Genomic DNA, 23669 nt, shown 5'->3' on the forward strand with positions numbered 1-23669 from the left:
AGGAAAACCCCAGAAGTTTCCTCCACTTCAAGACAGGCACCAGGTATAAAAAGAGGACACTCAGAACTACTCTTCAGTGCACTCCTAGACCTGTGGATGCTACAGAAGGACTGCCCTGCTGCCAGATGTTTCCTCTGCTGTTTGACGCCTAGCCTGATGTATGAGAAGGAAGACTGGACCTGCAACCTTCATTACAGGCAACTCCAATGGTCAGCTGACTGGGCTCTTGTTCTGAGCTACATTTTCACACCTATTAAAAGCCTATGGAGTCTCTGACAACATTTCCACGTAGTGGCCCATCCTTGGCCTACTATAGGCATTCTTGACAACATTTTGCTTGTCTGCTGATAATAGTAACAGATGGTTGATATATTGGAGGCCTTCTTGACAATTTAGATGCATTTTAGATCTACCTGGCATAAGAGTGGACCATCATTGATATACTGTGTTCATTCCAGAAAACACTCTGGCTATTGCTGGCTTAATAGTGGCCCATCTTTGGAACCTTTGAGCATTCCTTACAGCATTTTCTTTGTCTATAGCATAATAGTGCTATATCTGTGATACGTGATCTTGATGATATTGAAGTTTCACCATCAGAGTAGATCAGGCATAATAGTTCAGCTTCATGATCAGATCCCATTGACATATCTTAACTCTTTAGATCAAGAGGCAGTTGTACAGATTACTATCACAGCTTACCCAATGAGAACACCTAAAGCGTGAGGGTGTAATTAATTTAACATCAATGGTCTTGTTCTAAGAACTTGATTATCCCTTGACTCTAACTTTCGCTAGGCAATAATGAACAAGCGAGTTATGGTAGCAAAGTAGGACACTTTTCTGGCATCATTGGCTAATGACTTCCTGTCAGGTCTTCACCCTGCCTTGCAAGGCACTTCTAAATATTGCCACATCAGAAGCCTTTTTTTTAAAGTAAACTAAAAAACCACAAAGGCAGTTCTTAATCAACCTGAAATTTTAGACAAGTTATGCCCACATCAGACAATGACACCAAATATGAAACCATATAATAAACATGAACAGTGACTGGTTAATTTACATTCAACACATTCCACAAATATGACCGGGATGATAAAGCACATACGCTACACATGGCGCCCTGGTGGTGCACCCAGTGTAACACACCCTGCTGCAGCAGAAGACATGATCTGATGGCAGCTTTGAACACTCCGTCTCCCTCCGCCCCATGACAATCAGAGGCAAGAAGGGAGCTATCTGTTCCCAGCAGGCTACATCCTTTGAAGAAACAAGTGCTACTCCACCTGATTCAAACGGAATACTTGAGTAATGGCATTGTCACACATTTCTTAGCATTGAGTGTGGTTTGCTGTGAAATACCATCACCTGAATGACATATATTTATCTTTCCCTGTATGGAGGGTTTTATAATATTGTTTTTAATACTTTTTTTCTTTTATTCCTCTTATATCCACAGAAAAAAACTGGCCTACTACTTTTTGAGAATACATGTGTGCTTGAGTATGTATATGCTTGAATGAGTTTTCTTCAGATGACCAATTTCAACATCAGATCGGTTCTCAATCTACCCAAGTCGATGGGAATCGTTGGTCCTGATGAAGGGTGTATGATATTTAAGGGTGACTAAAACTGACCATAACATATAGACCTACACAACATGGTGGACATTTTGAAGTATAGAATATAACATTTGTCCAGCCTGAGCACTTGCAGCCCCGTAGCCGATAATGTTGCTTGGCCTATATGCCTGACAGTCCTATTCAATTAATGGGAATTACGTCCCTGGTGATATGTGTTCTGACACAGTTCCTGCCTCATGACCCTGGCTTACTTTTGGATCTCTGAGATAATATAATTATAAAATGGCACTAAGTTGCAGGCTATATAAGAGTTAGTGACCCTTGGTCAGGATCATGGACATTACTATTTTAATGGATTCTCCCCCCTGCGAAGTCAATCTCATCCTCACATCTCCCACTCCGGTGCTGGAGGCACTGGGAATGGTGCTAGCCTTCATAATGTCCTTTGCAGAAAGCAGCAAACTGTAAACCAGTAACCCTGCTATTGTAAGGGGAGGACTGAGACTCAATAATGGGGCTTCCTCCCTCTGGAATGTCTGCAGATCCAAGGACCCTAGTAAAGTGGAGGCTGCTTCTAAGGTTTGATCCGTGCCACATGGCAACAATGAAAAAAAGGGGTGGAATTTACCGCTCCCCCACCTTAATTTACTGCTGGTGGCCCCAATTTGGCGATCTTAATCAATTGGAGTCTCAGTTCCTGGCCAGAAAACCTGTTCAGTTATGAATCACAACTTATGATACTTGCCCACATACGGTTCTCGGATATAAATTCAATGCATACTCTTGTTGATGCGTGAATGCCTGCCCTCATTCACATTTTGGGAATAAGCTATTGTCCCTGGTTCTAGATGCAGCCCGAGGCTCATATTTTAACGTTCAAGGTGCAAAACTTGCTTTCCTGGATGTATGTTTTATAGAAATAAATTTCATCTAAGTCCAAATAACAGAAAACTCTTAAAAATAAAAACACATCCTATGCGTAAACCTTCGTTCAGAGACATTGTAGAACTGAGCAGTAAAACTTATACATTGGTGGAATGCTTGAAATTAAGAGCACTGCACAAAAATGTTTGTGGTATAAGAATAACAAACAAACATTTATGCAAAGGCAGACTGTTTGGCTGCACACGGTGTTTTTTCATGCCGACTTGTCCATGCCCCGTGGTTGTCGCCTTCCTACAAATCTGGCCAAGATCTCACTCAATGCATTCTTTGTCTCCCTCACTTTGTTATATGCCAGTTGCATCATGTAAGACTAGGATTTGCTTTGCACACAAATAGGCCAGTGCCAACCTCATGCTGGCAGCTCCAACAGGACTTTTCATGCAGTGTGAAATGCGAGCTGTCTAATGGCATATTTCAGAGGAAAATCACTGAACACTTAAAACTGCTTACGATTTGAAACACAATTGTCATTTTCTTTCTTTATAAATACGTTTTTAATATATAAAGAAATATAATATTGCATGGTTTCTCAGATACAAATCCAATAAGAGAATCTTGAGAAACAAATTCGGAACACATGAAGTTTAGAAAGGTCTACTAGAAACACACAAATATTTTCATTTTAGGTAGACTTCATTTATATCATTTCACTCAAACCTATTTGTGTCTTACTGTTCTTCAACTTTCTTTTAAAGACCGCTATTTTGCACATCAAAGTAGGATATTTTAGAATTGCCGGCATAAGTCTTAAATTACTACGCGTGTTTAATTGGCTGGCATAAAATTCCATGTTGCAAACTTTCCAGCCAAAAGCAGTACATGCCTTGACATTTCCTGGGGCAAAAAAAACACTTAGTACTTTATAAGGTAGCGAAATGGCGCTTCTCCAGCTCGTCAACCACTTAAAACAAGTCTTCCCAAAACTATGGCTGTAACCAGTGGTCACTATATGTAATACGGCCCTAGATGCTTAGCAGGATGTCAAATTCTATGGGCCTAAAACGTCGTATCTTGAATGTTTTTTGATGAAAATATATACAATGACAATGCATTTTTTTTTTTAAATCAAAATTGACTTTAGTGTATGATAACAATTTATGCTGGAACCATTATCTGCATGCCATTCCATTTCTATCTCTTCTACCTGCCTAGACGCAGTCCCTCGTCCTTGCTGCACTGGCACGCCACCTGGGACTCATTCATGCCCACTACCCAAGAGCTGTTGTTGCTCAACTTGCCCGGTAATATTTTGTGCTTTCTTTCTTTTAAGAGAATCGTTTTCTTAAATTGCGGCATTTTGTTTCATGTTTCAAAAATATACATTTGTCAGTGAAGGTTTCAATAAAAAAAAAATCTTTTACATTGATCAATTACTAAGCAAATACACAAAAACTTTGTTTTTATCCATACCTGCAAAAGTGCTAAAATGTAGTCTTACTTTGGTATGTAAGGATAATTATAGAGAGTGCACTATAAAGATTCTCATATGGTGTGAACGGAATGGATAATAAGGCTCTGGTAGAGTGTGGTTAATCAACTAAATTATATCTATTTGTAAGAAACTGAGTTTGTAGTTGACTGGGTGTGAGCCCTGGTCAAGGAGCAACCGCAATCCTTGACAGGATTAGACAGAAGCAAAGCCCAAATTTAACCTGTGCTCAACCACTGGTAGCTTGGCAGAGAGCTGTCAGGCTTATTTCAGAGGTAATTTGTAAAGTATTTGTGCAACACCTCAAACAGTAACACAGTGGCAACACACCACAAATGGAGCCCACAGCTGTTGGAAAAGTAGAGTACATTAAAATAAATAAAACAAGACCAAAACAATAAAAATCCAATTAGTAGAACAGCAGGTATGACATTTCAAAGTTGTAAGTGAAAATAGTGCCAAGAAGCACAAAGTGCTATTGGGGATACCTGGGTGCGCCGGACCGACTGGGCAAAATGACAAGTCTATGGTGAAAGGTCCTGTTGTATCGATATCAAGGATCCCATCGATGAGGCTTGCGATGTGAAGGCCAATCTTGGGGGTGCGTTGCGCACTCAAGGCAATTCATCAGTTGTGATGAGTGGTGAATGTGCAATGCAGAGGTTTCAGAGTAGAGACGGCCATCAACAAGAGATGGAAGGAGCTGCTCAGGAGAAGCATTGTGCGTGGTGGGTCCGAAGGCAATGCATCGAACCCAAGATGTGAGATGCTGCGGTAATACCAGACTTTTGGGATGGGTCGAATCCACGAAGTAGCAGCGATGCGTCGGTTCTGCTAGAGAATGCACCACTCAGCTGAGGCGATACATTAGTTCTGCTGGTAGAAGTGTCACTCAGCAGAGAAGATGCATTGGTGAGCTGACAAGCACCTTAGGCCCACTTCCAAGAGTCCTAGACAGGGGTGGCACAACTTGGCAGGGTAGATTCGGAGGTGGCAGGGTCCAGGTGCAGAAGCAGAGTGGTTGGTTCTATGTCCCTGAAACTTCAGATCAGGAGGGGGCTGGGCTCAAGAGAGGCAGATCCAGTCTGTCTCACCCAGGCAAGAGGGCAGCATGGCAAAGCAGAAGTCCATCAGAGTGCTGTCCACAAGAGTGGCAGCAGAGTGGCAGTCCTTCAGCAGCACAGCAGTCCTCCTTCCTGGCAGAGTGTCCACAGAACCAGAAGCGCACTGAAGTGGTGGTGTTTGAAGTCCAGTTCTTCTACCCAGTTGTGTCTTTGAAGTGGAGGAGACTTCAAAGACATGCCTGTGAAGTGTACAGATGTCCTGCCCTCCCTGCTCTGGCTCCAGACTAACTACAGGGGAGATTCAGCACTTTGTGTTGGGACAGGACATAGCCCATTCAGGTGTAAGTGGCGCTGGGACCAGCCCCTGCCTCTCATCATGCGGGTAATGGCCCATTAAGTCACTGTGTGTGGCTGTTTCGGAGGAATAAACAAAGCCCATCTGACAACTACAGCCAGTCATGTTAACAGAGACAGACTGCAGGCACCAAATGGCTAAGGCAAGAAGATGTCAACTTTCCAAAAAGTGGCATTTTCAGAATTGTAATTTAAAATCCAACTTCACCTTAAGTTAGGATTTTAAATTATAATTCCAGAGACTCCAAACATGAACTAGTTAGTTCTTCCTATTTGGAAGTTACACTTATAAAATGCAACAAGACAACTCCAATGTTATTCTAAGGGAGAGATAGGCCTTTCAGGAGTGAAAAATGAATTTAAGAGTTTGTCACTACCAGGACATGTAAAACGTAAAAGTACATGACCTACGTTTTAAATACATTGCACCCTTCTCTCTGGGCTTTCCATGGCATACCCTAGGGGTGAATTTTATGTATTAAAAAAGAAGGTTTGAACCTTGCAAAAGGTTTATTTTGTCAGGTCAAGATGACATTTTAAAACTGCACATCAGCCTCTGTAATGGCAGGCCTCAGATATGTTCAAAGGGCCACTTCAGTGGGTAGCAAAATCAATGCTGAAACACCTACTCATCCTGGGCGGACGTAAATTTAGGGAATTATAGGAAAATTAACTAGGGAATTCTAAGTAAATTAAATATGCCAGTTTGACATAAGCCAATATTATCATGTTTGGAAGAGAGAGCACATGCACCTTAGCACTGGTTAGCAGCGGCAAAGTGCTCAGAGTCCTAAGGTCAACAAAACCAAATAAAGCAAAAATAGGAGAAAGAAGGCAAAGGTTTTAGAGATTAACCTGCACAAAGAGCCAGGTCCAGCACTAATAGACAGCCAGGTCCTGAATTTCATCTTGGGCACATTGTAACTGCTTGCACCGTTAATGGTATGTGAACAGCAAGGGCCTATTTTACATATTAGGTGCACTATACCTGTTTCCACCCTTAACAACATTTGCAGATGTTTCCCATGCACGCCATGGCAGTGTGACCGATTACACAAAAAACGGTGTGAACTCTGATGGTTCACACCTGCAATGAGGAGAACGCATTATAATGGATGGCTGTGGACCGTGTCTCAGTATTTCACTGGACTGGACCAGTCTTTGAATGAAAGGGTGGAAAGGTTTCCTGCAGACAGTTGCAATGCATTACTCTGATTCCCCCGACCTCACGCCTCGTGATGACCTCTGTGAACAAACTATGTGCACTACCTTCTTGTGGTACATATACTGTGCCCTTTCTCACACCTTCTTTGCCACTCTGCCCACATCTGTAATGCAACACAGGTGTAAAGGCAAACTGTTTCCTCATTTCCATGAGGCCACTCTCAATGCACATGAGATAGTTCTTCCTTGTGGCGTGCTTTGCAAAATGTGTGCCAGCATGACAGATCCTAGACAACCATTGGCAAAGCCAATTAGTCTGGTCCTTCACAGAGCTACAGTTACCTCAAGTTCTAGATGTGCCTTCTGTATCAGAAAAAAAAAACTGTGTGAAGTCTTTCACAACACTGCAGCCCTTCAAACCTTTTCTCGATGTACCTCTCAAGTCAGAAGCCAAGTCTGTCACAAATCTGTAATAACTCACAGTGATACTAAATGTCCCTTTTGATTAAGATGCAACTGCTTAAAATGTTCTTCATAATGTTAAGGGAGTGTGGCCTCAACATAAAAGTGTATAAAACAATTTCTGACACTCTAATAAAGCTTCAATATTCCTTCATGAAGGTGCAGTTACACAAGTTGTTACTAGGTGTCCCTCACAAGTCAAAGCTCAATGGATTTATATTCTTTCATGAAGGTGCACTTCCACAAGTGGTTACTAGGTGTCCCTCACAAGTCAAATGCAAAAGTATTGTATTTCTCACATGAATCTGCAGGTCCAGTAGTCATTACTAGGTGTCCCAATCGAGTAAGATGCAAAAGCATCGCCAATCTTTAACGAAGCTGCAGTTTCACTGGTGGTTACTAGGTATCTCTTACATATCAAAAGCAAAAGCATTGAAATTCTTACACAAAGCTGCAGTTCCATTAGTTGTTACTCTGTGTCCCTCACAAGCCATGAACCCTCTGCTGAACAGGTCTCTATCTTCTGGGATAGTTCCTTTTAGTTGGAAACAGCCCAAAAGTATGCCCCTTGTGAAAAAAACCTAAATACCGATTTCCTTGCTGCTAATCCATCAAAAATGTTTGAGAAGTTTGTTAACCAGCAGTTGTCCAACTACATTGAATCTAACATGCTTCCTTACCCTGGTGAGTCTGTGTTTAGGTCAAAATTCAGCACAGAGACAGCAATGTTCGAAGTCTCTGAACTGATAAAATGTACTTTATATGTAAGAGGAAAGGTAGTCTTGGTACTTCTAGATATGTCGGCTGCATTTGACACTTTCCCTAACTGCAAGCTGCTTGCCCGCCTTTATGACATAGGCATCAGGGGCACAGTGCTTAAGTGGCTGAAATATTTTCTTGAGGACAGATGCCAGGAAGTTTGGTTGCCACTTTTCTTCTCTGGTAATAGCTGTGTCTCAGTAGGCATGCCCCAGGACTTGTCCCCTAGCCCTACAATGTTTAACATCTATATGATCCCTCTCACTGCATTGGTTGAGCCTTTATGGGGCCAAGATAATTTACCACACTCGCATGCTCCTTCAAGAAGGGTGAGTCAAAGGCCCAAGATGCCATTAAACACTGCTTATCTGCGGTTTTTCTGTGGATGTGTTTGTGTTTCTATCAACTGAAATGTAACTCTGATAAGACAGAGATTCTAAGCTTTGCCTACAATTTCAACCTTAACCTGCAAGCAAAATAGCCCTGTGGGGTATAGAATGAGGCAGCTCACCTGTCTCTCAATTTGCCTAGATGAGCCTCTGTCTTGCCGCATCTGAGGAACCTGCACTAGCTCCCTGTTAATAAGAGGATACTGTTCAAAACCCTTGTTCTTATGTATAGAACAATGAATCACTCTGGTCCAGAATACCTGTCATTCAGGACACATTATACTCCTTTCAGAAACTTGAGCTATTCTTGTGGCAACTTGGCCAAAGTTCCCAGGGCGCAGTTAGCAAAAGCAGGAGACAGATTCTTCTCTCTTCTGGGCCCACAAGCTGGAAAACGTTTCATGCTGAATTGCATCTATTTGAAGGCGAGAGATCTTTTAGAAAGAAACTCAAGTCTTGGCTTTTCGCAATTCAGTCTTGCTGTATATTTTCTTACATTACATTTCGCTTAGCATCTGGACACTCTTTTTGAGCAGCAACGCGCTCTATAAATCCTGCATTTATTCATTCATACATTCATTCAAGTCAAATGAAAAATATTTAAAATTCTTTAATTAAGCTTAAGTTCTAAAAGTCTTTACTAGGTAGGTGTCCCTCTAAAAGTCACATGCAAATGTGAAATTCTTACAGCTGTATTTTCACTAGCCCTTACTAGGAGTCTCTTTCAAGTCAAATGCAAAAAACCTGAAATTCTTACATCATCCTGCAGTTCCACTACTTGCCACTAGGTGTCCTGAAGCTCCCCTTAGGGAAGAATAGTGATACTGCAGCGTTGTTACGAGTAACCTGCACCAAACTGAGGGGGTGCTGTTTTACTAAATAAATTGGCGTACACAATTTTGCACTTCTAACCAGTTGTGCATGTTCTTTATAGGATTACTTATCTGAGCTAGTTCATAGTAAGGGATGAACATTATAATTTACAGTAAATGTCTGGAGATTTAAGTAAATAGTTGATTTAACCCTACTATACACAGGAACTAGCAGTATTTGGGAAGTGCAAGTGTCTCAGAATTCCATTGTTCATTACTAGATGTTTCTCACAAGTCAGATGCAAAAGACTGAACATCTTTAATTGAGTTGCAGTTCCAGAAGTCTTTAGTAGGTGTTTCTCCAAAGGTCAAATTCAAAAGCTTTGAAATTCTTACTGGAAGCTGCAGTTCCACTAGTCCATACTAGGTGTCACTCACAAACCATTGAAATTCTGACATCTACCCACAGGTTCCACTAGTCCTCACTAGGTGTCCTGAAGCTCCCTCATTATTACAGTCTTTTAAAGAATGACCTGCACCAAGCTGAGGGGGGTATGGCTTGAGTACATAAATGTGCATGCCCACTTTTGCAACTTTGACCAGTTGTGCTTGTTTTCTATAGGATTTATTATTTCAACTGGTTGGTAGTGAGAAATGAGCATTGTAACTGATAATAAATGTCTTGAAAGTTATGAAAATAATTGATGTAACCTACTCTAGCCTACTATACCCAGGGACTAGCAGTCTTAATTTGGATTTTTAGGGAACTATTGTTAGGTGAATGTGAACATGTGCAGAGAGAAAATGCAAATACTCAACTAAGTGAAATCATCCAATGGCTTGAGTGGATTGGTCTGTTGATCTATACCTTTTTCTAGGGTGGGAGAGAGAGTATAATTTGAGAGACATGTCAGACCAAAGGTGAAAGAGTGTTGATTAGAAGCCCCTAAATATTTATGTATTTTCCGTGTGTCTTTTGGGAAACATGATGCTGGCAAGACAGCTTGAGCTGTCTTTAGGCCCAACCTGGAAATATACACATCTGCAGCACTTTCTAGAATAATAATGTGCCCCAGTGATTCAAGACGTTGCAAATACCCATTGTACTTTTTGTAATATGACCCCCAGGGCTTCATGACCTGACTAATTGTCTGGCATTGTCATTCTAGTTTGATGGAGATAGAAAGGGAATTGCACCATTTCAAATTTGAATAGAGTGCCACCTTTAATTGCAATTCAGTTCAAATTGTATATCACCAATTTGAACTTAAGAGAACAATGTAAGACACGCTATCTGTTTTTGGTGAAATTGATTTGCAAGAAACAAGAGGACATTTATGTGGCAAAACTCATGTGGTACCCTAGGTGTGGCAAATTTGCTGTACGAGTGTAGCATGCATTACTGACAGAAATGGACAGAGTACTGTAGAGTGTTTTGAGTTTATAGATGTTCAACCAGTAATCAGTTAGGAAGCTCATAATGAACATACTGAACAGAACCTTCTTATGTGTGAACAGTGACTACTACTGTTTAGCAACGAGATATCTTGAATTTTGAAGTTACAGTCTGTTTCAAGTACAAGAACCCTCACAGACTTTACATGAAAGGAACCATGAGCAGCGGACAAATGAGGGAAAAGGAGACTCAACCAGTGCCACAGCAACACAGGGGAAGGCTGAGAAGGGCAGCATTTGGTGCTTATGTAACAAGAGGTGGTCATCAAGTGTTGCAGCTCTGCTTTAAGTCTAATATAGAAATAAAGAACTGCAGCTGAGGTGACAGATCTACAGCACATACAGGAGAAAAGAGAAACTGAAGGATGAAACTTGGGTCCCTGTTTTGCAGCCTCATTCCAAGGAAGCTTTTCCAACCTCTACCTACAGTCTTCAAAGTACAGAAAAATGCAATAAATATTCACTCCTTTCATATTTAAATGGAGGACTGAGACATTACAGTGTTGTCAATAACAGTTTGTTTTTTTAGGTGAATATTATAATTCTAATTGATTCAATATTTTAAGTTCCACAAGAGAGTAGTGTTGACATAAGCATGTTAGATATGGTGGTGCTTCTTTTTTTAAAATGTAGAGTAGTCACATCAATTTGGCTGGTGCTCCGAGGTTTATGATATATTGTGTTATGAAATTCACATTAAAGTGCTTTAAAAAAATAATAATAATAATAAATGTGTCCGCACTAATTAAATTTTGTGACCACCAACTAAATATTGTTGTTAACTAATGTCAGTTATGGTGTATTTTGTTTATGTTGTATTTTCCAGTGGCCTAACCTTTCTGACAAAAAACAGGCCCAGCCCCTTCACTTTAACCTTTCAAAAGTTGGCATATTCCTAACCATTTGGTGGCTGCAACCTGTAACATGGGTCACATGACAAGGTGTAGCTGGTAGGAGGTCTTTGTGTATTGCTCCCAGGTAGTGACACAAAGGGGGAGTGGGTGTAGGCAGGATGGGCCTTCTCTGACTTGATGAGGGTGAAGATTTGTCACCTACCACACTTGCACATCACAAAGCCTCCACCCTAACACACTAATAAAGTGTTTGACACTAGTTTTTTGTGCCCCCCCAGACAAGTTATGGCCAGGGCAGGGACACAGGATAAACAACTCTGGAGTGGAAACCTCTATAACCTTCTCCTACTTCAGAGCTGGCACCAGATATAAATATTGTACCCTCAGATCCAACTCTTAAGGACCCCTTTAGACCTCTGGAAGACTCAAAAGGACTGCTGTGCTGCCTTGCTGGAGGAAGGAATGCTACTCTGCTGCCTGAGTAATAAGGACTGGAAATGCATCTTGATCCCAGGATCACCAGAGTTAACTTGGGGTTGCTTGTGTGTCACTCACAAGAATTGTGGTTTCTGCTTCAGTAGGGTTTCGCCTTCCCTAAACCAGTAACCCAGATTCCTACAGGCTGAAATTCTCATTGATGAGGAAATTGGACTATTGTTTTTGTAATTTACCTTGGAAACTTAATTTCTTAACTGTATTGTTAATATCATGCCTCCAGATTTTGTTGCTGGGATCTAGCTCCATGTTATGTTGATAGTTTTATTTAACGCTAAAATATTTATACTGGTGTCCTGGCACTGAGTGAAATGCAGAGTTGTTTAAGAATGAACACTGTGTACACAACTGCTCATAGAGACAGATTTTCATGGCCTTCCGAAAACGCAGTAGTTCATGTGTTTTGAGCAATATCACCAGGAGTGTTTTCCGCAATTTTGCAGCCAAGATTGAAAAGGACCTGTCTCTGATGCGAGCAAGATTACACTTTGGTATGGCCAACAGGGTTGCAGCACTGGAGCAATGAATATGACTGGAAACATATGGATTAAACTTTTCCTGTGGTAGAGAGGTCTAATGTCATAAAATGCTCTGTGAACATGACTGTGGGCCTGATTACAACCTTGGAGGATAGGATGCATCACAAATGTGACGGATATCCTGCCTGCCGTATTAAAAGATCCATTATATCCTATGGAACTTCTAAAACAGCAGGTAGAATAGCCATCAGGTTTGTGACGGAGTATCCCATCGGTCAAGGTCATCGTCAGGCCCTGAGATTTTAAAGTAATACTCCTAGCCACCGGAAGCCAATGAAGTGAATGCAATGAGGCAGATGTCTATTGAGATAACCCAAGAGTCATTTTAGCTGCGCGCTTTTGAATGTGTTGAAGCCTTTTCAAGAGACCTATGTGGGCTCCCACAGAAAGAGAATTCCAATAGTCTAGGCAGCTCAAAAGGGAAGCCCTGATCATCACTGGTCATACAGACAAAGAAAGAAGAAGTAAACCTTTCCTCATAACTCAAAGTAGAAGAAAACAGGCAGAAGACAAATGGTTTATCTGTACTTCCAGGGATAAGTGACACTGCTAATGAAAGCACAATTCTTTTTACTATACAAGTTCGGCCAGGAGGATCAGACTAGAATGGAGGCCCAAAGTTATACGAAAAAGGTCGAACAGATTAATTTAGAATGATACATAACACATCAGTTTGGGCTGTATTAAATTTCAGGGTATTAAGCTTCAACCAGATGATAACTTCGACATACACTGGTGAGATATCTCTGGGGGCCCAAAAGACTGATCCATGGCTTTAATTTGTTGAGTATAATCCGCATAATTCATACAACTAAAACCAAATAATCTAATCAATTTCAGCAATAAATGGATATACATATTATAAATAATGGGGCTCACTGTCAACCCCTGAGGCACTACCTGATTCAGTAGCTTGAATTCTTACAAAAAGGAGACAGGTGATTGCCTTACATCTATCACAGCTGCCGTGCTAACCCACAGATCCCAGCCTTTGACAGCCAAAACAGCAAGAAAGAATATGAGACTGTATTGAATGTGGCAAACAAACTAAGCAGCACTAAGGCCACTGAATCTCCCTCTGCTGCCGACATTCTAAGATTGCCAAGGATCTACTCCTGTGATGTTTCCATGCTGTGTGCTGTTTGAAACCCAGAATGTATCAGCTCCTGGATCTGATGGTGATCCAAATAAACAGAAGCAAGCTGGTTTACAGGCTTCTCAAGAATGTTTATTGAAAAGAGCATCAGTGATCTCGGCTGAAAGCTGGAAAGGACTGCTTGGTCAGCATTCTTTTACAAAGGCACAATCAACACCTTTTTTCATTCCTCTTGAGCCCAGGAGCTACTCCAAACCTCAAACTCACGTTTGCTAACAATGAACTGGTTGCTTTCCAGAACTTAAGTGGAATACGATCTGGAAGGGAATCAGACATGGTGGAACATGCAACTTCAGTGCATCCTGCTATGCAGCATGTAAATCTGAATAATTATCATTTTATGGCACAGATACTACTTGCACCGATAGAGTACCATATTACATTTCAGAAGGGATTTTCCATGATTTTATTCGAGACATGTTATCATTTAAAAAAAGTAATATTACTAGATTGTGTTTAGTGTCTCTCCCTCATAATGGTTATTAGGATCAGATTGGGAGATGGAGTTCATTTTTGCTGCTCAGCTAAATTACTTTTTTGCAAGGTGTGTGTTAACATTTTTATATGCAATTTAGGTGTTCTTGTAGGTTTGGCTATGGAACTCATGTCCCTGTGTCGGTTTTTTGTCCGTACGTTTTGAATTTCCTGAACATTTTTAATTAGAAAGTCATACAGTATATGGCGATTGTCCTGCATCAGAAAATGTTACAATTTTGTGTTTTAAATAAAGTGTGCATGCCTTGTTTTTGTAGCAGTGTGCACATTTAGTGCAAAAACAACAAGGTGATGGATGAAATGTTTCAATTAATCTCAGCCACTGGCAATCTCTTGGGCTATATCCCAATCCATCTTTTTTTACCCACCATGCCACCCCGGTTTGGTCCAAGCCATACGCAAATCAGTCTTGACCCTACTACCCACGGGAAGAGTCTAGCCCGAACTGCCAGGTAAGGTACCCCCCTGGACTGGAAACAAGCATCCTGGGACTGGTTTCAGGGTATTACCCCTCATCAGTCAGGCTAGCTAGAATCCAGTGGCACAATGAGCCATGGACCCTCGTCTGGGCATACCTGGCACACTAATGGAGGCGAAAGCAAAAACAACAAGGTAATGGATGGAAAGCTCGTATTAATCTCATCCATTGGCAATCACCTGGGGCCGCATCCCAAGCCATAGATTTTTTTCAACCCACCATTCCCCCCAGTTTGGATCCAGCCATATGCAAATCGTTCTGGACCATGCTACCCATGGTAACAGTCTAGCTCGAACTGCCAGGCCAGGTACCCCTGGACTGGAAACAAGCATCCTGGGACCGGTTTCAGGATATTACCACTCATCAGCCAGGCCAGTGGCACAATGAGCCCCGGAACCACGTCTGGGCATACATGGCGCACTAAGGGAGGCAAAGGCAAAAGCAACAAGGTAATGGAAGGAATACTTGAATTAATCTCAGCCACTTGCAATCACTTGGGTTCGCATCCCAAGCCATAGTTTTTGTTTTTTTTGCCCACTATACCCCACCCCCATTTTGGACCCAGCGATATGCAAATCAGTATTGACCCTGCTACCCATGGGAAGGGTCTAGCCCGAACTGCCAGGCCAGACATGCAATTTAGGTGCTCTTGTAGGTTTGGATATGGAACTCATGTTTCTGTGTTCTGGATGTCTGTTCATAAGCTTTGAATTTCTTGGAAAAGTTTATTTGAAACGTCATACTGTATATGGAGACTGTCCTGTACTAGAACTTGTTACAATTTTGTGTTTTGGTGACCTGTGCATGCCTTGTTTTTGATGCAGTGTGCACATATGTGTTTCTTAGGTAAAGATTTGCGCAAGTTGTTAAAAACTGTATTTATTTGCATGGATAGTGTGGGTTTATGTCTACTGTTGAGGTGCAGGAGTGTGTAGTTTCTCATGATTTCATAGAAGCTATGAAATTTGTGTTAGGGTATTAAACCTCTAATCAATGGCTGTATCAAAAAACTGATGAGTTTTGTGTGTGGTCAGACTGTAGGTGTGAAAATTGTGCAGTCATAGAGTTGCACAGTTGATGTATGTTGATTAGTGTCAAGCTGGGGTATACATGGGTAGGGAGCGCTTTTTGGAAACCTATTGAACTGTGTGTATATTCCTATATGTGATTATTACACAGCACAGTACGCAGGGTTTTAACTATACTTTTTTCTGTGCAGAGAGAGTCAGAGAAATAGAAGGCCAATCTGATAAGGCCAATCGTTTTCAGATGTATCAGCAGCAGATGGGATCATTCTTGATATGCCCAGGCCAACTATTTGCATAGTGGAACCTGGAAAATCTAAGCCATTTACCAAAACGACATGACACAAACCTCTCAGTATTAAGAAATATTTGTTGGTCTTCATAAATGCGACTACAGATTAATGTCCTCTATTGCAGTTCCCCAGCCTGGAAACATAGATTTTACATTATACCTTAAATCTAACAAAATTCTACCCACTCCAAAAATGAGATGACAGAAAGAGTTGTATGATAATGAGGGATGGCTGTAACTTGCTTAATTTCCTGTACTAAAATTATGCTAAATTACAGCAAAATTATGTGAGATTATATGAAATTCCACGTGGAGTGTAACCCAGCATGTAGCACTACTGTTTTAGCACACCTTCATGTTCAGAGTGGACTCAAGAATGCATTTTGCACTAAGAAAATAGTGTTAAATACAACTTGTTATTGATAAGTTGTTTCTGTGCATATGGACGAGGTTCCTGTGACAAATTACTCATTATTATGTGAACAGGTAAACATTTTCTGTAATTTTGCATCAAAACTAACACCAAATTACTCGGGAATAATTAACATTTCGCCCAGTCCTGATCATAATGCACTAACTTGAGCATCAAAAGTTATTTCAATGTAATCATGAGACCATGATCTCTGAGCACATTTTCAGATCTTAATCAGAGTCCACAGACGAGATCTAAGGCACTGGGTCACATAAGGGAGAACTGACGTTACTGAACAAAATATCCTATTTATTTGAATTAGGATGTAAATGTTTTTGTCCAGCGAATCATTGACAGGACTGGGTAATTCAGGCATTGAGTATACTTTTGTCATCTTGTAAGCAAAGGGTAAAATGCATAGCATTACCATAGACATATAATGTAATTCGTTGCCAAAACAGCGGGGGCAGGGAAAGGGTGGTGCAGCCAATTATTGTAAATAATTATTGAATTTTAGCAGGGAATTTCCAGATCCTTTAGCCAAGAAACATTTAACGGGGATAAGAACAAATTCAAATGATGGAGTCAACTGCTTTCTATTTGTTCCTTTAGGAAACAGGTGATCCATACCAAAGTAGTGCATTGAAAGCCCAAGGGGCAAAGCACTTGTTCCACTGTCGTTATGAATGTTCCCAAACTAATTTAAGGAGAATCAGGACAGGTTCTGACAGAGTTTTGACGAGGGTGTGATATAAAACGTAAAGGCTGCCGAGTACATACAGTCACTAAAAAATTGAAATAGATCCCAGAAAAGGCATGGAATTAAAATATGTCATCGATCTATGCCTTTCCTAACCAACTTTATGTAACCCTTTAGTGTCTGGAGCAATAGTGGCAAAGGAATCATGGTAAATGATCCGTTTTCTTTCTGATTGATGGGCTGTAGGTCTTTCTGTGGCTGAGGAGTAAAGTATCCCCGCCTGGATTCTGTGAATTTATTAAATCCCTTTTTAACAGGCAGTTCCATCAATATCTTTCAATGACAGCAAGGACGAGGGTGTCTGATTTTTTTTAAAATGACAGACGTTTTGGATATTTTCTCCACTGATGGAGAAGGTGGAGGTGTTAAGAATTGTTGCATTAATGGTAACTCCAAGATGAAACGTATACATCAAAGAATGCAACTATAAAAGTGAAGATAGGCACAAACGTCTACAAAGAGTTCTGATGTTGTAGGGAAGACAGCTTTGCCTAACCAAACATTAAGGTCATCTATGAGTAGTATGTCATATCACATGCATGGTTAGAAAGATTAAACTGTAGGACAGGCTAATTCAATATCAAGTAGTCTGTAAATATCTATACGTATGAATCAAGATTTATGCCTCATTTGAAAGACATATAGAACTTTTCGGTCCCACATAACTAAGTACATACATTTGAAGTCAAGATTGCAGTTGATAAAGACTCCTGCTCTGCTAAATTTTGAGTGGCCGTATTAACTAATTATTTAAAAAACACATCTGTTTTATTACCATGTAGTAAAGTTAGACAATCAGATGTCAGTTTTTATTATGTGATTAATATTATTTCACATAAGGCATTTTAAAATGCTGCATGCTAATCAGTTTGATCGTGTGAGGATTGTTAGTGAGTAAGAAGTTGTGATAAATAATCATGAAGAAATTCCGAGGAGGAGAGAGCTGTATAAAACAAATCTACCAAATCTAAACATAAGAATACTATTGGGAGAAAAGTGCTACAACCTGTCTTCCAGCGGTTGTTACACTGAACAAGCAAAGTTGAAATTAAAGCAACAAAGGGGTTAGCTGCTGACAGCGTCTGGCTGCTGACAGCTTCTACATGTTTGCCCATTTGACCTCACAACAGAGCAACCGCTGCACATCCACATTGCAAAGACACAGAACCATTACTCCTAAATGCTAGGGGTGAGTGGAAAGATTCACATTCCACATTACTCTTGTAACACAGAATTCCGGCCAAATTCGGTCATTGCTGGGTGGCAGAATTTTTCCCCTCAATCGTTCAGAAATGTGAGGGAGATTTGAAGTCCCCTCGTGCCATTTTCTAATGACGGGAGTCGAGAGCAGTCATGGTCAGATGGCTGTTTCTCAAGTAGATTTGCTGCTGTTCAAGTAGATTTTCGGCAGCAAAATCAACTTGAATAGCTGTGCCCTCTTTCACACCACATGGTGCCATCCATGCTGATTTTTCAGAGCTGATTGTGCTACTGGCACTAAATTGCAGCGCAACATGCATCCCTCCGTCCATTGGAAGAAATCAGCAGAATCTCTCAGAGTTTTAACGTAACTCTGAGGAATCCCATGGAGTGAAAATCCACGAGTTCCGTCCACCACAGTAAATGCCTCCAGAATCATGAGCTAACACGCCAGAAACATAAAGGGGTGGCTCCAACTTAGCTAATTTCATGAGAAAGGGGAAAGTTAAATTAATCAATTTATATCTGTACAGTGCAGCACTGTCACTCCTGAGTGTATCTGGGTGGTGAGGTTTCAGGGTCTCAATCAAAGAGGCAGCCCCTATGCTTCTTCCTGAAGTAGGTCAGGAAGGGTGAGCTTCGTAGGTGGAGGGGTGGGTCGTTCTAGGTCTTGGAGGCAGTGTAGGAGAAGGAGGGGCCTCCACTGTGGCTGTGATGGATGAAAGGGACACATGCAAGGGCCAGGGAGGTGGGGCGCAGGTGTCTGGAGGGTTCATGGAAGTTCACATGCTGGTTGATTTAAGTCGGTCCCTGGTTGTTTAAGGATTTGTAGGAGTGCATTAGAATCTTGAAAAGACAGCTCTTCTGGATGGGAGCCAGAGGAGGTTCCTGAGGTAGGAGAAGATGTGTGCTTGTTTAGGGAGGTCCAGGATGAGTCTGGCAGCTGTGTTCTGTATAATCTGGAGCCTCTTGAGGAGTTGGGTGGAGATGCCACCATAGAGTGCGTTGCTGTAGTGAAGTCAGCTTGTGATGAGGGCCTGGATGACTGTCCTCCTGGTATCAGTGAGGGTGCATCTGAAGATTCTGCAGAGGATGCATAAGGTGTTGAAGCAGGATTGAGAAACTGCATTAATTTGGGATTTCATGGTAAATTCACAGTTGGGGATGAAGCCAAGGTTGCGTGTGTGGTCTGTTGGGGTGGGTGTATGGCCTAGCTCAGATGGCCATCAACTGTTGTCCCATATGGAGGTGTTTTTCACGAACATCAGCACTTCTGTTTTCTCCAAGTTTAGCTTGAGGCAGTTGGTTTTCATCCAGTCTGTGACACTGGTCTTCAGTAAGCGAGAGGATAAGTTGTGTCTCATCTATAGAGGATATGATTTTGAGTCCGTGGGATTTGACGATTTCTGCAAGGGGGCCATATAGATGTTGAATAGTGTTGGGCTGAGGGAAAATCCTTTGACTATGCTGCAAATGATGTTCTTAGGTTCTGAGGTGAAAGGTGGTAAGTGGATCCTTACGTTCTTCCTGTGAGGAAGGAGGAGATGCACTTGAAGGTATTGCCCTGGCTGCAGATGCTGTTGAGACTGTTGATGAAAGCGTGGTGGGGTACGGTGTTAAAAGCTCCTGATAGTTCGAGGAGATTCAGGGCTGCCGTCTCCCCACGGTCGAGGAGGGACCTGATGACATCTGTGGCCACTATCAAGGCTGATTCCGTGCTGTGGTTGGCATGGAAACCAGAATCGGAGGAGTCGAGCAAGCTGTTTCTTTCCAGGTGTTCTGGGAGCTGGAGGTTGATAGTCTTCTCCAGGACTTTGGCAGGGTATGGAAGGAGAGAGATGGGATGATAATTTTTCAGTTAGCTAGAGTCAGAGGAGAGTTTCTTCAGGAGCGGTCTGACTTCTGTGGCCATGGTGATGAAGGCGTTGAAGATGTTAGTGACTTCTGTGCCTATTTCTTTATTTCCCAAGTTGAAGAGGTGGTGGGGCCAGGTGTCAGTGGGTGCCAGGGAGTGGATTAATGACATGACGGCTGTGGAGGCTGGTGTAGTGAGCGGCATCCAAGAGGTGATAGCTTGGATGGTGTGTGTCGGGGGGGAAATCGAGTGTGTTGAGGTTGACTTTGATGCATTGGGGGGATCAAAGTTATTGTAGATGGTGGGAATCTTGCTGTGGAAATAGTCCAATAACGTGGCGGAGTTCTTGGAAGAAGGGCAGATGGTGTTCTCTGTGGCTGACGGACTGGAAACTTCTTTGACTATGTTGAAGAGTTCCCTCTTGTGGTTGGTGCTTATTTAGATGCAGTTTGTGGAGATTGTTCTCTTAGCTCATTGATGAGTCTGTGGTAGTTGTTGGCTTTGGCTAGCTCCATAGGGGCGTCTCTGTCAGCGTATTTGGTGATCCAGGTGGAGAAGTTCAGGACAGCCTGCTCTAGGTCTGATGCATTTTCGTGTTGGATTGTGCTGAGGGTCTGTGTCCACTGGGTCTTCATCACTTTTCCTCAGCTGCAGTGAGAGCTGTTGGAGGGTTTGGTGGTGCTGTTCTGGGCACCTGCGATGGTGAAGTGGACAACTGTGTGGTCAGACCAGGTGATCTCTGTGGTGTGGTTGAATTTGACTCTGTTGGTGGATGTGACAATCAGGTCATCAGGTCCAGTATTTGTCCTGCTTTGTGTGTGGGGTTGGTGACCAATTGGGTGAGGCTGATGTTGTTCATGCTCGCCAAGAGGGTGGTGGTGTTGACGTCACTGGATTGTTGAGGTGAAACCTGAGGTCGCTGAGTAGGATGTAGTGTCTGTAGTTGATGGTTAGGGGAGCGATGAAGTTGAAGATGGCATCTCAGAAGGTGGGCTGCAGTCTAGAGGGATGGTAGCGGAGGGTGCCTCTGATGGTGGTCTTATCTCTGTTAGAAGCTGAAGTTTTCAATGATCGGTGTGGGGTCGTCTTTGGTGGGGATGGTTTTCTTGTGGATGATGGTGATGTCTCTTCTGTGTTTCTGTAGTCTTGGTGTATCATCTGGCATTGCAGTGGCTATTTAGGGGCTTGACGAGGGGTTGAGCCACATCTCGGTGATGAAGATAACGTCAGGGGTGAGGGTGGCAATGGTGTCTCAGATCTCCGTGGCATGATTGCAGATGGATCTGGCATTGAGTAGAATGCACTGAAGCAGTTCTGGAGCACTTGTGGTCTTCTGGGGTGTGTGGCACGAGCTCCAGTGTGGGTGGGTGGTCTTGTGTTGCAGGAGAAATGGCAGTGGTGACATGTGAAAGGAGCTTCCATTTTGATTGGGGAGGAGGTGCACAGTTGTTGTTGTCTCATGTGGGGTCCAGGGCTCGAAGCTTGGTGGATAAGTAGCAGTGGAAGGTCGGAGGGCCAGGGTTCCTGGCACTGGGCACAATCCAGGCACGGATGGGCACAGGCGTGCTTGCCTTTGGTATGCCAGTGACGTAGCCACGCTGCAGCCTCCATTAAGTAGGTCCTGGGGGAGGGAGGGGTACAGATAGCAATGAACGTGGCCGACGGGCGGTGAGAACCGGCGGGAAAGGGAGCCTCTGGAAAAAGGAGCAGCTGCACAAACAAAGAGGAATGAACAAACAAGCCTTACAGGGCTGAACAGAAAAGATTACAAACAGGGGATGACAAAGTCTGAAACAGAGAATGAAAAAGGGGAAACAGACAGTAAATGAACAAGCAGTGGATGATAAACAGTGAATGAACGAGAGTAAACAAACAGAAAACAAACAAGCAGTGTATGATAAACATTGAATGACAGAGGGCAGGCAGACAAACAATAAATGAGCAACAGTGGATGACAAAGGGGAAACAAACAGAAACAGAGGGGAAAAGAGGAGCACACAGGCTGCAAGCGGTGCGTCAGGGAGAGCTGCGGGTCTAGAGGAAGCAGCACGCTGGCAGCTGGGGCTGAGACTATGCAAGGGGGAGCTGGCACAAAGACCTGCTTAATGGGGTTGTGCTGTGCCCTTACATTAAGTAGGTGCTGTGAAGGGAGGGGCGCTGATGGTATTGGGCCGGGTGGGTGTTGAGAACGGGTGGGAAACAGAATGGCAGGAAAAAAGAATGGCGGCACAAACAATGAGGAATGTATGAACAAGCCTAACAAGGTTAAACAGTAAAAATGACAATCAGTGGATGACAATCAGAGTATGAAACCTAGAATGAAAAAGAGGTGAGAAGAACTGTAAAGCTGGCAATAGCACTGAGTGTAGAAATAGCAGCAACCTGGGGAATGTCTGACTTCGTCACTGCAAGAGCTTCACTTGCACAACTGAGGTTGGATAAGGTGCCATAATTTTAAAAATTCCCACTAAGAGGGAGCAGATCTCTGACTGTGTAAATTCCTTCAACTGCTGCTATTTGCTTAGACGGTTTGAGTCAATTGAATTCTTCAATTCTAGTAAAAGTTAATACTTTGCCTGAGAGGAAAAAGTGGTCTTCTATCAGTCAATATGTACTGAAGACAAAATGGCTGCCATAATAGTCATCTTTCAGTAATATACAGGTTTTGATCAATCTCTTCAATATTTCATGCCACTGTAAAACAAAAATGCGGATGTGTTGTCTTTTTTTGCATACCTGACGACTTTGACATTATTCCGGAGTACCTGCATGTCAACTGCATATGTGCCATCAGCGTGTGCCACCAAATTGATCTCTGAAAACTCTGCCTGAAAAATGGGATACACAAAACAACGTATTTAATCATTTTTTTTTTTTTTTTAGCTTACATGCATGAAATATGGGTGTTAATTATGACTTTTGGTGTAACCAGCAGTTTCACGGTCAACAGCTGTTAGGGTGTTAAAATTACTAATAAAATTGTGTGATTAACTTAATGAAACGTGCCTTTAAAAGTGAAAGGCTGAAATGAAAATGAGGCCTACACTGATAATTGACACAGATATTTCAAAAATGAAAATAAATCAATGTCTAATTAAATGTGTTTTATGTTTTACTAACAGAGTAATGAAAAAATAATAATTACATGTTCAGAAAATAAATAGTTTGAGTTTTATGAAATGATGTACACTGCACATTTTACTGTGTTTTTAAACAGGCCTATGTTAAGCTAATTCAGAATGAAATAATGTGATGCTTAGAAAATGCTGATGGCAGCGGAAAGTTTTCTGTTCTTTCTGAAACATCCTGTGTGATGATCTAATGTCGGAGAGAAATGTTCTTGTGTTGTAACTTTTATAACATTTTTCTTAGTTCCTGCCAGATAGCATTCCACATAAAACAATGGCTTTCAGTAGTTTTATGTAGTTAAAAACATTTTATTTCTGCAACAGAAACTGGTGATGGCAGTGAAAGAAGCTGAACCAATGAGGGAGAAAAGGCCACAAGAATGCGACATGAGGAAACGTGCTTTAGTTTTAATTGGTTCTGTCCTAACCACCCCCACAGTCTAACCAATGGTAGAGTAGCTAGTTATTTTTTGGGACTTTAACATAGCAATGTTTAGGTGATGTAAGTTGAGACTATTTCTTTCTTGCTGAGGCTCAGACTTTAGGAGATTTTGCTTTGTCCTT

The 23669-nt window shown here is 42.0% G+C and overlaps 1 protein-coding gene across 1 annotated transcript in view; it reads right to left on the reverse strand.

The window, feature by feature from the left end:
• SYN2 (synapsin II) overlaps positions 1-23669 on the reverse strand; it is a 1016740-nt gene that overhangs the window by 526468 nt on the left and 466603 nt on the right. The window contains exon 3 of the mRNA XM_069206656.1: positions 22714-22805. Within this exon, the coding sequence (XP_069062757.1) occupies positions 22714-22805 (92 nt within the window). The remainder of the gene's footprint in view (positions 1-22713; positions 22806-23669) is intronic.

This window comes from Pleurodeles waltl, chromosome 9, assembly GCF_031143425.1.
Source record: "Pleurodeles waltl isolate 20211129_DDA chromosome 9, aPleWal1.hap1.20221129, whole genome shotgun sequence".
Classification (NCBI taxonomy): Eukaryota; Metazoa; Chordata; class Amphibia; order Caudata; family Salamandridae; genus Pleurodeles; species Pleurodeles waltl.